General features: G+C 37.0%; 1 protein-coding gene across 1 annotated transcript; it reads left to right on the top strand.

Annotated features, from left to right (window-relative positions):
- The first annotated feature begins 875 nt into the window (after positions 1-875).
- Positions 876-11,047, top strand: LOC132341861 (protein FAM240B-like). Its single transcript, XM_059873963.1, has 3 exons — positions 876-1,144; positions 6,911-7,059; positions 9,511-11,047. The coding sequence occupies exons 2-3, from the start codon at positions 6,914-6,916 to the stop codon at positions 9,641-9,643; spliced, it is 279 nt and encodes a 92-aa protein (XP_059729946.1). The 5' UTR covers positions 876-1,144; positions 6,911-6,913; the 3' UTR covers positions 9,644-11,047.
- The last annotated feature ends 657 nt before the right edge of the window (positions 11,048-11,704 follow it).

Below are 11,704 nucleotides of genomic sequence, written 5' to 3' on the forward strand. Positions count from 1 at the left end.
ATGAGACCACAGAAAAGAGTCATGATACCTATCTCTCTATCCATAGAATGAGTATGAGAAGACTCCAAAGTCTTTAAATGCTATAATATCAAAACAAGGAAGAAGAAAGGAAGACATTTCTGCCCTACATAGCTTGAAGACATGAGAAGGGTAACTTGTCTCTTGAATACATTCAGATTTTAGATTAGAAGAAAATTTACAGTAGTTGGCACAGAAAAGTCTGGAACAAGCTTTCACTAGAAATACCTAGAGTAAGAAACATAATTAAATTCAAGGTGGAAGTTGCCAAACTACCAAAAGGTTATGCAGTCAGGTTGCCAATAAAAGCTGAGAGCAGAAAGTCTGTCACTATCTGCTCTCCCTTTGTCAGAGTAAGTAGCACCTTACTAGCTTGTGCTTTTCTGTTCACCCAGGAGTACCGGTGGAGGGAGGAAGAATCTGTCCAAGAAGTGGAAATGCTAAGTTCTCTAACAAATTATGTATGCTATGCTTCAGCTTGCAGCTGGTCAGATTTCTGTACTATTGAGTGTATTAACAGCTTAGCTGGAATCCTGTCATGTAGTCTACCAGGTGCTTTTACAAACCAACACTTCAAAAGAAGTGAAAAAGAAATCTATTTATCTGTCAGTCACTCAGAAGCACAAACGTGAGACAAGATGTGTTATTCAACGCGTTCTTTTCAGATCTGTCCTTTTTCTTGGAGGGAATGGTGCTGAATTCTTACAAGTCATATGAAGGTTATGCTACGGTGATCCACACTTGTGGGATCTTACTTGAGTAACTGTTTCTCCAGAGCCAAGTTATGACATCAGTGGCACCTGACAAAATTTATAGCACAGATCAAACGTGGCATTCAGAGTTTGTGCCCTGTAACTGTCTGGTCATTCCTCGTGGTGTGTTGCAGGCTTCACAAAATGAGACTGTGGGTTTGGGGTTTTTTCCCCCCCTGCCATTAAGCTGATTCATAATAGCAGATGTCATCACTCCCAAATAAAAATGAGTGACGGATGAATAGATTTCATCAGTTATTCCTGGCAGCTGGAGTTCTCTTGAAAAGGGGAACCCAGGGGTAAAACTGACATGATTCAGTAATCACTCAAGAAAACCATACTTTGACAGAAGAGGAAGCTACTATACAATCAAAGTAAGCATTTATATTCTTGTATTTTGGCCAAAATAAGATTTTTCTCTTCCTGTCTTGATTATTAAAACTGCCTAGATATACATGGGTATACATTAATTTTATGTTTTGTTAAATCATGCGAAATTGAACAATGTTTTCTTCTTATTCCCTCTATGACCTGGAATTCTGTATATTTCAGTATACCTTTATGAAAATTATTCTGATCCCATGTGATTTATAAAATATAAGAGGTATCCTTCCTTTTACTCTAGTCAAAACTTCAGTTATTATGCTATTATTTGTTACTATCTTTTTTGGTATTACTAGAACTTCTGTATTACACAAACTTCAACTGAAAAGAAAACCATCATGAAACTAACATGTAAGGGATGTAAGGGGATACTCATCAAAATTATACATTCTTTACATGTAATTTAAAACTTTTCAGAGCTTTGAGTTTTTTTTTTTTTTTAAATTCTTTTAAGGAGTACTATAAACGGGCTTTGAAGTGTACTGTAGTAGATACATAATGCTAGAAAACATTCCATGCCTAGACAAACAAACCCTGGTGAAGGGCAAAAGGAATAGGATATTAATTAGTGTCCTGACAAAGATAAACCAGCTCATGGTCATGATATGACCCAAGGGACTGAGTCTAGTTAAAGTCAAAGATAATTTTTCCATTGTTTACAATAGTCACCAAAAAAACTCTGAAGTGACTGTGGAAATTCTTCCAGGAATATACTTATTTCCATAGTAAAATTGGCTGAATCATAAAATTGGAAAGAGTTAAACTTGGACTTATTTCCAACTTTTAGAAAGGAAATATTTTTTTGGTATGTATATATACATATAGAAAATATAATTCTTGCTAAAGACTGTATTTCAGCAAAAAATTTTTAAATAAACTTTGGAAATATTCAAATACTTTTTTACATTACTGGTTAAAATATTTCCAATAAGGAAAAAGCATAAAATGGTTTTATTTTTGTTAGCCAAACCAATTATTCTTTAAATTATGCATAATTCAGACTAAAAATCACATTGATATTTTTATCCAAATATGTTCAACTAACAGTTTTACTGAATATATTGAAATACTTGTCACTAAAAAGCAAAAGCAAAAATATTTTGCCTACAAGCCTTTCTGTACAAAACACAAAATTTTTAAGACTACAGCTATCTTAAGACACGTGTTAAATAGAAAGATTGAAAAAAGGTAAAAAACGTCTCCTGAGACTTTAGAAAATATTTTCTTCTCCTGCTTGTTTATTTCACATAAAGATAACTCAAAATAACAATTTTGTTCAAAACATAAAGAGCCATTTCTGGCTCTTTAAATTTCTCCAGAAAGAGTCCAAAGTAGAAATTACAAAGTGTGTAGAAGAGAAATTACTTGCATTGGATACTTTTTAAAACTCCTTTTGTACCTCAGCAGAAGTAGACTGAGATTACATTAGTTCAATATATGCAGACCAGGCAGGGGCTAAGACCAGAGCATTTGGGAACCTACTAATTTCACACCTTACCAAAGCCCCCTCAGATGCAGATCAGATAAAATGAGGCAAGGTTGCACCACTGGCTTTTTCTATACTAGTTTTGTGTCAGGGAACAAAAGTAGTGCATATGATTTACAGCTAGAAGCAAAATTTCTTCTCCCTTGTATAGGATAAATCTGTAGAGAGAAAGCTGTTCATCATTCGCAATTCAAACCTCCTCTAAACTGCTCTGGGACGTGACCTCACAAGGAGAAGCAGAGGGGCAGGTATCGACCTCCTCACTCTTGTGACCAGTGAGAAGACTCAAGGAAATAGCTGGATCAGGGGAGGTTTAGGCTGGATTATCAGGAAAAGGTTCTTCATCCAGAGTGTGGTTGGATGGTGGAACAGGATCCCCAGAGAAGTGATCACAGCCTGACAGAGTTCAAGAAACATTCAGACAATGCTCTCAGGCACATGGTGTGACTCCTGGGGATCGTGCTGCACTGGGCCAGGAGCTGGACTTAGTGATCTCTGTGGGTCCCTTCCAATTCAGCATATTGGGTGTCTCTACAATTTTATGAGTTTAAAACAATATATTATATGTAGGTGCTGTGTTTCATGAGTGATTTGCTGTCTTACAGATTGCTGCATGGCCCTCTGATTTATGGTTTGATTATAAATGTAGGAGATTTTTCTTTTACAGTGCCATTAATTTTGTTTTTACAATTACTTCTTCTTGTGGACATTCTCCATAAATTAATAATATGTTAGCATATAAATTAATTTCTGTAAATGATGAATGCTGTAAAAACTCTTTTTTACTTACATGTTTTTGACAGTTGAGGTTCAGAGCTACCAAATGCATAAGCCACTTTAACCAAGATCTAATTTCATTCTAATTTAAATGTTGTTTTATCAGCTTGGCTCTCCAAAAAAGCAGTAAACTATACTTCATATGGGCAGGTAGGACTGCAAAACCCATATAATCATAGTTCCTCCTTAACTATCTTAGTTGAATATTTAATAAGGGAGTCTGTCTTGCACCAGTGTTATGCACATTTTAGTAACCCTTCATAGAAAATATATTGCAGAAAGTTTTATAGCATAAATTTTCAGTTCATAAATGATACTTACAATATTTCAGATCTTCTGAATGAATAATTTTAAATGACTAGAAGAGCTTGACCTTGGTTATTTTACGTCATATTAGTAGATAAACATGTTAAAATAACCTGCCATTAGAAGTCAGAAAGACTCCCTGACTCTCCTTTAATATCTCTGGAATGATGAACCTATTTTCTTTGCCCACTGTCCACCCAGACAAAACTGGCCAAGTGACTGTAAGAAAGTGTTCTTTTAATTTACAGGGAAAATCTAATTGTTCTACTTGTTACTGAGCCCTGAGTTATCTGACTGAAGGAATCAATAAGAACTTTGATGGCATGAAGTGCGGTTTTCAGTGTAAATCTAATTTTTGTTATTGGGACATCTAAAAAAGAAAGAATCACACATCAACAAAAAAATGTTATCTAGAGCAATAATAAAGATTTTTTTTTTTAATATAAAAAGGGTTACTCATAAATTCAAACCAAGCTCCTAAGAAGAATCTTTCCATTAGCATAATGAAAAGCAGGTATTACAGTACACATGAACCCTAGTCTCTACACCTAGATGTCATATTGCAAGCTGAAAAATATGATGCTTTCACACATCATACCATGAAAGAGGCTGGCCAGCAATGCAGAAAGTACCATCTTCAAAAGTTCTACATCAAGAATCTGTCTTAGCAAGGACCACCGCAATACCATGTGAAATATTAACTGTCTCTGACATTCCTAGGAACAAATAGCAAATGTTCTTGACTTGCAAAAAGACCCACAAACCTAGCAGACTGAAACTTGCAGAACTACCTCCATCTTTTGGAGAACACTCTGATCACAGTGTGTTCTTTTGAGTGGAGCAGACAAAGCTTAAGGCAGCCAAAACCCTCATGCACCCTCAAAATCTAACCAATATAAATCTCAGATAAAGACTGGAGACCCTCTTTGTACCATTTGGAGAACATCAACTAGAAGTTTAATAATCATAAAAATTTAATCTCTAATTAAAGGTTAATGTGTTATGGCAGATTCTTATATGAGGCAAAGTATAATAGGGTTTGGAGGGCACACTGATTCAGTTTGTCAGCAACTTGCACTTGGCTTCTGAGGCAATGGGATAATTATCTGTAGAGTGTCAAGTGGGCAGCTGCTAGTGATAGAAGAGCCTCTAAATGGTGTGAAGACCCGTGTGACCTGCTGATCCAGGAATAATGAAATAATCAGATTCCATCACTCTCTGTAACAAGCTATTACCAGAGCATTTATTTTAACACTGCTCAAGGCCTATGGAATTAGGACACAGATAGGGCATGTTCCAGTGCATCCGTGACATGCATATTTTTTTGCAAGATGAAGCCTTAAATAATACTATTATTTTGGGACCTCAGAGTGAGACAAAACTTTATTAACATTACCCATATTCCCATTTAGACCATATTCATTGCCAAACAAAACACATTTAGCAAAAAATGTTAGTAGAACTTCTCTACCCACACCAATTCAACAATTCCTGCTGTATCACACTGTACTACGTCTACAGCATCTCCAGTCCACATCAAGGGAAATACTAGAAAAATGCTGATTGCCTCAGAGAAAAATATCTGGTTGTTTTCATGGTAGTGCAGCTCTTGCTGACCTCGCTGTGAAGAGGACCAGTGCTCTAACCACTCAAGCTACTCCATCACACAGGAGGTTATATTACATGAGCATCCTTATCACTCCAGATGGGTTGTGCTGGTCTTTAAGCAACTGGACTTTTCAATGGAAAAAGAATGTATCTCAAAAAGATTTTTCTTTTTGTTAAACAGTTTTTCTATTCCAGCCAGACTTTGCACCAAGTTTGGCAAAATTATTTGTTATTACTGATCTTTTTTAAAAAAACTGATTCATAACAATTATGACAAATCTAAAATATTCAATTTAGGAAGATGCCCAGAACTTAGCTTAAAACTTACTTTTAAGGTGCCATGAGTTTCAAATACTGTATTTGATAGTAACCTTTCAGAAATCTGCATTAATTGTATTATATCTGACTGTCCTTTATGTTTACTCTGATCTTCCACTTTACAGCATTGTACAAAGAAAAAGTTTCTTTAGATTGGCCTACATTAGCATAGCCTTTGTTGTATTTATCAAGAATAGCTCCTAAAGTATGAAATCATCAAGGAAGAAGAGTCACAAGTCCGTATCAGGGTCTATTCATCACAATTACAGAGTGGAGTGTTGGCAAAAGTATCTAATGATAGCAGAATACAGGTAAAACACAAGGAAGCAAAGGGATTTATTTCATAGCAACCCTCAAATTAAGTGCTGATCTAGTCATAGAAAACTCTGGAGTTTAGGTTTTTGGGGTTCTTTCCTGGTATCCTCCTACTTCCTGGTGGGGCTTAGTGAAGGAGGCTGATTCAGGAAATAGGCAACAAAACTTAACTTTTCAAAGTACCATTACGATCTGATAACCAACACAATATGCTAATATCAGCAATGACATCAGACATGTTGAAAATTTTGATGTTCCAATAACATGCATTTAGCAAGGACAAAGTCGCCTATTTTCTGACATTTTTATCATTTATTGGAACTGATCCCTGTATTTCAATGAGCTATACTTTTAACAGCATTGAAGACTGAATTTTGATAAAATATAGAACAAGACCATAACAAGCTCCCCAGGGCTTTGCACTCTGCATGTTTCAATTCATATTCATAATTCCCTTGTATATTTTGTGCATGACATCATTTGCTGTAGCAAAAGGAATCATTTAGGAGCAATGTTTTTCCCTGAGATAAAACATCTATGATCTGTTTTAAGAATATGGAAGATAGAAAATAGGAAAGTCCTTCACATCTAATCTGAACTCCAGTGACAATGGCACTATATTTGAAAGCATTTTTCACAAGTTCTTCTAAAATTACTTAAAATATCACACATACTGAGGCATCCACAATATTTCAGTGAACTATGCCATGCACAGTCATTACTCAGTAGCAAAAATATCGTTATGCCATTCAACTGTCACCTAAGGCCTGTTTCAATGCCTTATATTTTGGTTCAAGGCAGACTACACACCAGTTACCTATTCTTTTCGGGTGACATAATTTATTTTAATAGCACTTCCTGAGAATGAAATTTCAAGGGGCTAAGTAACAGAGTATCTGCCTCAGGTCAGGCTTTTGACTGCTCTGACCTCCAAATTGCTTTTCAGAAAATGAGCAAGCATACGAACTTTAGACGCCACAGGATGGGTGGTCATGATGCAGAAGAGCTGAAGAACTTCTGGGAAAAGGTCATCCAAGAGCAAACTAAGCAACAAGAAGCTGAAGAGTCTAGGCTAAGCAAAAGTGCCCTGAACAAGTAAGTGGTATTTTTTTCTTTTCCACAAGATAGCAAGGCATGTCATCACGTGTTTTAAAATAAGGTAACCTGTTATTGTACTGCTTTATTCATAGCACAGATTGTGTTCTGGATCTTTGGCACTTTTCCTCTCACAGCTGCTTGTCTCATATTACCACGGCTCTTCTGCATGGAAACTCAAACACCCCTCACCCCTAAACCTCATGAGCATTCTTCAAAGGCCTTGGAGCATAGCCATGAAAAAATAAAGCACTTTGGAATTATGGCTTGTGACAGCCAGAAAATAGCAGGAATTTTACCTGGAACGGACAGAGCTACACAAATAAATAAAACTGTGTTACAATAAAGGGACAACCACCCAACTAATCTGTAGAATAAAAAACCCATGGCACCTTTGCCATGTTTAACAGCCCTTCACATCATATAAACCCAAAAGTAAAAATGACAGAATGAGATTTTCCCATTCAATGGAATATGTTGTGGGCTTTTTGTTGCTTTGGGGGTTTATTGTTTGTTTTAGTTTGGGGGGTGGGGGCGAGCTTTACAAAGCAGTATAAAACAACTGGGATTGCCTACAGAGAGACCTACATAGCTGTATTGTGGTACTGATAATTCTGCACAAGTGTTGTGGACTGCTTCAAATATTTGTTCAACTTGTGAAAACTCAGAACTTTGAACCAGGGTCTCCTGCACACTAAGTGAATCCTCTGACTACTAATGGGCAGAAACAGAGGACAAGAAATACTCATGTGGTTTCCTTTTGTGCTTTCCTCCTGAAATTAACAAAGGTTTTCATGCATAAACTTTTCTCAAAACTGGGGCATTCACATAAACTAATGTGATTTCAACAAATTGGAAGGTCCTGTTAAAGGGCTGCTTCTTGGAAAAAATTCTAGGTACTTTGATCCCAGTGCCCAAGGAGGAAGTACTGTCATTTAGATACTTGAAAATCAAGATCTGGGCAGGCCTTGTATCTCAAAAAAGTCAGATATGGACAATCCTTCTTCCAGTATCCTACTCCAGCTAGTCAAGTAGTATTCTCAAATCCCAATCACAAAATTGCTGGAGAAAAAACATGTATGATAAAATCCAGGAAAGTACTCAGCTTCACTGGAAACATTTATCACCCTAAATAATAAAAGACTACCAGGAGAAGACAGTGCAAATGAAGTGCAACTTGTGGTTTAGATAACATTTTTGACTTCACAAAGCTGAAAATGTTAAAGGGTCTACTCTGAAGAGAAGAAATGTCTGGAAAGAACCTTGAGTATGTGTTAACTTACATATTCAATATGTCATAACTGACCCATCACAACTGAAATAGACGAAAGCAAGGTCCGTCAAAGTCACTTGCCCAGTCAAAGCCCAGAGTGTTCACAAAGTGCTCTATAATTTGAAAAAAAGTGACACTTTCAGGAGGTGATAGACACTATCAATACAAAGCATACATATCCACTACCTCATGGAAGAGGCACTCAGGAGAATCGTGTGGTTTTACATAAAGGTGAGTGCTCCCTTCTTGACACAGGACACTGAAGAGAGACACCAGTATTCTCAATAGCAAATTTTTCCCAACTCACTGCACCTCTCTTTTGAGACTTATCTATATGCACAAAAGAATATTGAAGACTAGGTAGTTTAAAACTCAATGTAAAACCAAACTCAGAATCAGATAACACAAGCGGCCATGTGAAAGAGCTACTGCTGAGTTATTCTCAGATCAAATCATTGGCTCCTGTTGTTTTCACGACACCAAAGGTAATTTAAAACCCCATATATTCTATGATGCATTTGGTATCACCATATACTATCTAATCTTATAACATTGCTGGGTCAGGTGTTTCATAACATTTCTTTCAGAAAACAACCCAGCCAACAATATCTTGCAGTGGTCCCTAGAGGTTTTCTCTTCTGTTTTTGCTATGCGAGTGTCTTGAAGCTATGTGGCTCCTCTTGCATGTGACATCAATTCCTTTCATTTAACATGTACAGGATCTACAGAGTTGTCTTTGTTTTCTTTTTACCCAAAAGGACATATTTTAAGTTCAGCCTGCTCTTCTCCACAGCATTTTACCGCAGAACTTGAGGGGTTGGAGGAAAAACTGTATTTCTTAATTTACACATTGAATGACCTTACTGCATAGGCAGTATATCTGTGTGGCTTTGAGAATACCCCAGAGGGAAAAACAGAGTTCTTCACAGTGACAGTATTTCAGCAGTTGTTTGACTCATTCGGAATCCAGCAATGTCAACCACTGATAGTATCAGCACTATCCTTTTCTCCCCAGCATTCCCAATCTAGCAAGCTAGAGGGATGTGTAATTGGTAAATAAATACAGGACAAGTGCTCTGGTGATGAAAGAGAGGAAAGCTTCGACCCTGCTGAAAAGCCCTGGATACATTTGAAGGATTTGGCTCAATAACTGCTAAGCACTTGTACTCTCTTTGCAGGCTTCGCCAGGAATGGACTCTCCGGCTGGAAGGTCGAGTAAGGCAGGTCCAGGCGCACATGAAAACACGGCAGGAACAAATGACACCACTGTCTATCGAGGCTCTTCCCTCACCAGATAAAACTGTTGCTTAAACTGTTGCTGTGCAAACAGAGCAAGCACTGGGCCTGATTCTGACCTTCTGTATGCCTCTAGAAACCAGAAGTTACACTGCTGAACAACTAAAAGGTCAAATTCTGCCCTTTTCCCAAACTATTTACTAGAGCTGCTATTAAAGTCCTATTGAAATTCAGTGTAAGAATAATGCCACAGGGGGAAAAAAGCACAAAGGAATAAATGAGAAGCAGACAACTCTAATTTTTCCATGATATATTATTTCTGTGATGTATCAGGATTCTCTTATGTAACTGCATTTCCAAGTGACAACAAGGCACTCCTAGGAAAGAGGGCGGCTTGTTTAATAGGAATAATACATTCAGACAGCTGCATGCAAAATTGCACATTTCCATTTACACAGCTCAGAGAGTCTGGCTTAATGCACACATAAGAGGTTCTGTCTTGATGAGCCATAGCAGAAGGAGTTAAGGATTAGCCTGATCAGCTGGCTAGGAGGAGAAACATATTCTTTAATGATGGGGGAAAAAAAAAACAATTTTCCTGATCAACATTTAAGAACATTTACAGATCTTACTAATTAAAGAAATAGAAAAAATTACTTTTACTTTCCTGGGGCATGTAAGCAAAAGACTTCTGAGCCAGTAGTCTTTTTTGTGAGCCAATCTGACAAATGTTAGAGCAGTAAGAGCAAGTCAGTGTGAGAGTTTGAAATAGAAGGCAGCGAATCATAACAGCACAGAAATGCTTTGCAAAGTATCTTTTGCCATACCTGACATGCACAAATCCGAACAACTTCTGGGTCTTCTTCTGGGTTAGGTGAAACAAAGGTAGGAATAACAAAACACAGGGTAATAACAGTGTGCCCTATTTACCTATATGTCTGTGTATCTAAATACTAGTCTTCTGGATTAAAACATTTTTTGTTTTCTCTTCAAATAAGCTTTGGAACACAAGAGAAGACTCATAAGTCTAAACAGCTATTTTTGTCTAAAAGTATTGTGCCAGACAAAAATTTACTTTGAATCTATATGGATACTAAAGTAGTAGATATGAATACATTTGATATTTCAAAACATAACAAAAATTAAATCATTTTGACCTCACAGAATGTTTTTAAATCCTTTTGAAACAATATTTAATTAAAACACAAAGTTTTACTGACTGGTCTCACTCTTACAAAGTGAAATTCTGTCACAGAAAAAAGAAGCTGTCATAAAAATGTTGTTATTCCATGAAGGATTAAAACAATTAAAAACTTACAAAATGTTGTTCTGTTATTGAAAAATGATGGGATTTTAGTATCAGTTTCTTTTCATAAAAACTGACCCAAAAAGCATGCAATTGTTTCTTTCAGTGGCTATTTTCCATTAGAAAAGCAATGCTGAAAAAATAATAAAGTTGTAGCTGCTTTTGCCCTGCAAGACTGGTGTTTCTCTTCTGCATCCACTTATTTTCCATTATTCTCTAAAAAGTTGTTTCTGTAACCCAGTATTCTCAGTTGGGCCAGGACTCAGTTAACTTTTCATAGTAGCTGTGAGGGATTGGAACCTAGAGCTCCATGGTCGTGTCTGGGTGTTACTCTCTAGCACCTCTTGCTGTCTCTGGGGATTGGAAGTCCAAGATGCTTTTGGGAAGAAGGTGGGAGTAGCTTGGGGTGGGGGAGCAGTCTGGGTGGAGAACTCATGAGCCATTGTTCATTGCCTTGGGGTAGGGCACATCGGTCAGTAATTTTTGCATGTACATCACCCTCTCTTTGAGTATTTTTCTTATTTGTATTGTTTTCCTATCTCATTACTGCTTCCAGTAAGTTGCTCTTATCTCAAGATGTAATATCTGCCTTTCATCGGCCATCAGAGGTTTGTGGTTTTCTCTTTAGTGGGAGTACTAAATTGAGGACTATCATTCCTAAACTATGACACCTAAGCTAAGCTTCTTCTTTGCTCAGGTAGGTCAAACACAACCTGAACTAGCTGCCATTTACCAAAAACCTGGATTGGTTTACCTTACTGTAGCCAGCAATAAAGGAAACAGACATGGGCTATTGAAATGGAGAAATGCCAGATTCTCCACTTCTGAAA

Source organism: Haemorhous mexicanus, chromosome Z, assembly GCF_027477595.1.
Source record: "Haemorhous mexicanus isolate bHaeMex1 chromosome Z, bHaeMex1.pri, whole genome shotgun sequence".
In the NCBI taxonomy this organism is placed as follows: Eukaryota; Metazoa; Chordata; class Aves; order Passeriformes; family Fringillidae; genus Haemorhous; species Haemorhous mexicanus.

Excerpts from the sequence above, each read along its gene's own strand:
- LOC132341861 (XM_059873963.1), top strand. The coding sequence starts at position 6,914 with ATGAGCAAGCATACGAACTTTAGACGCCACAGGATGGGTGGTCATGAT. Across the intron at positions 7,060-9,510 it reads AGCAAAAGTGCCCTGAACAA|GCTTCGCCAGGAATGGACTC; the intron begins GTAAGTGGTATT and ends CTCTCTTTGCAG.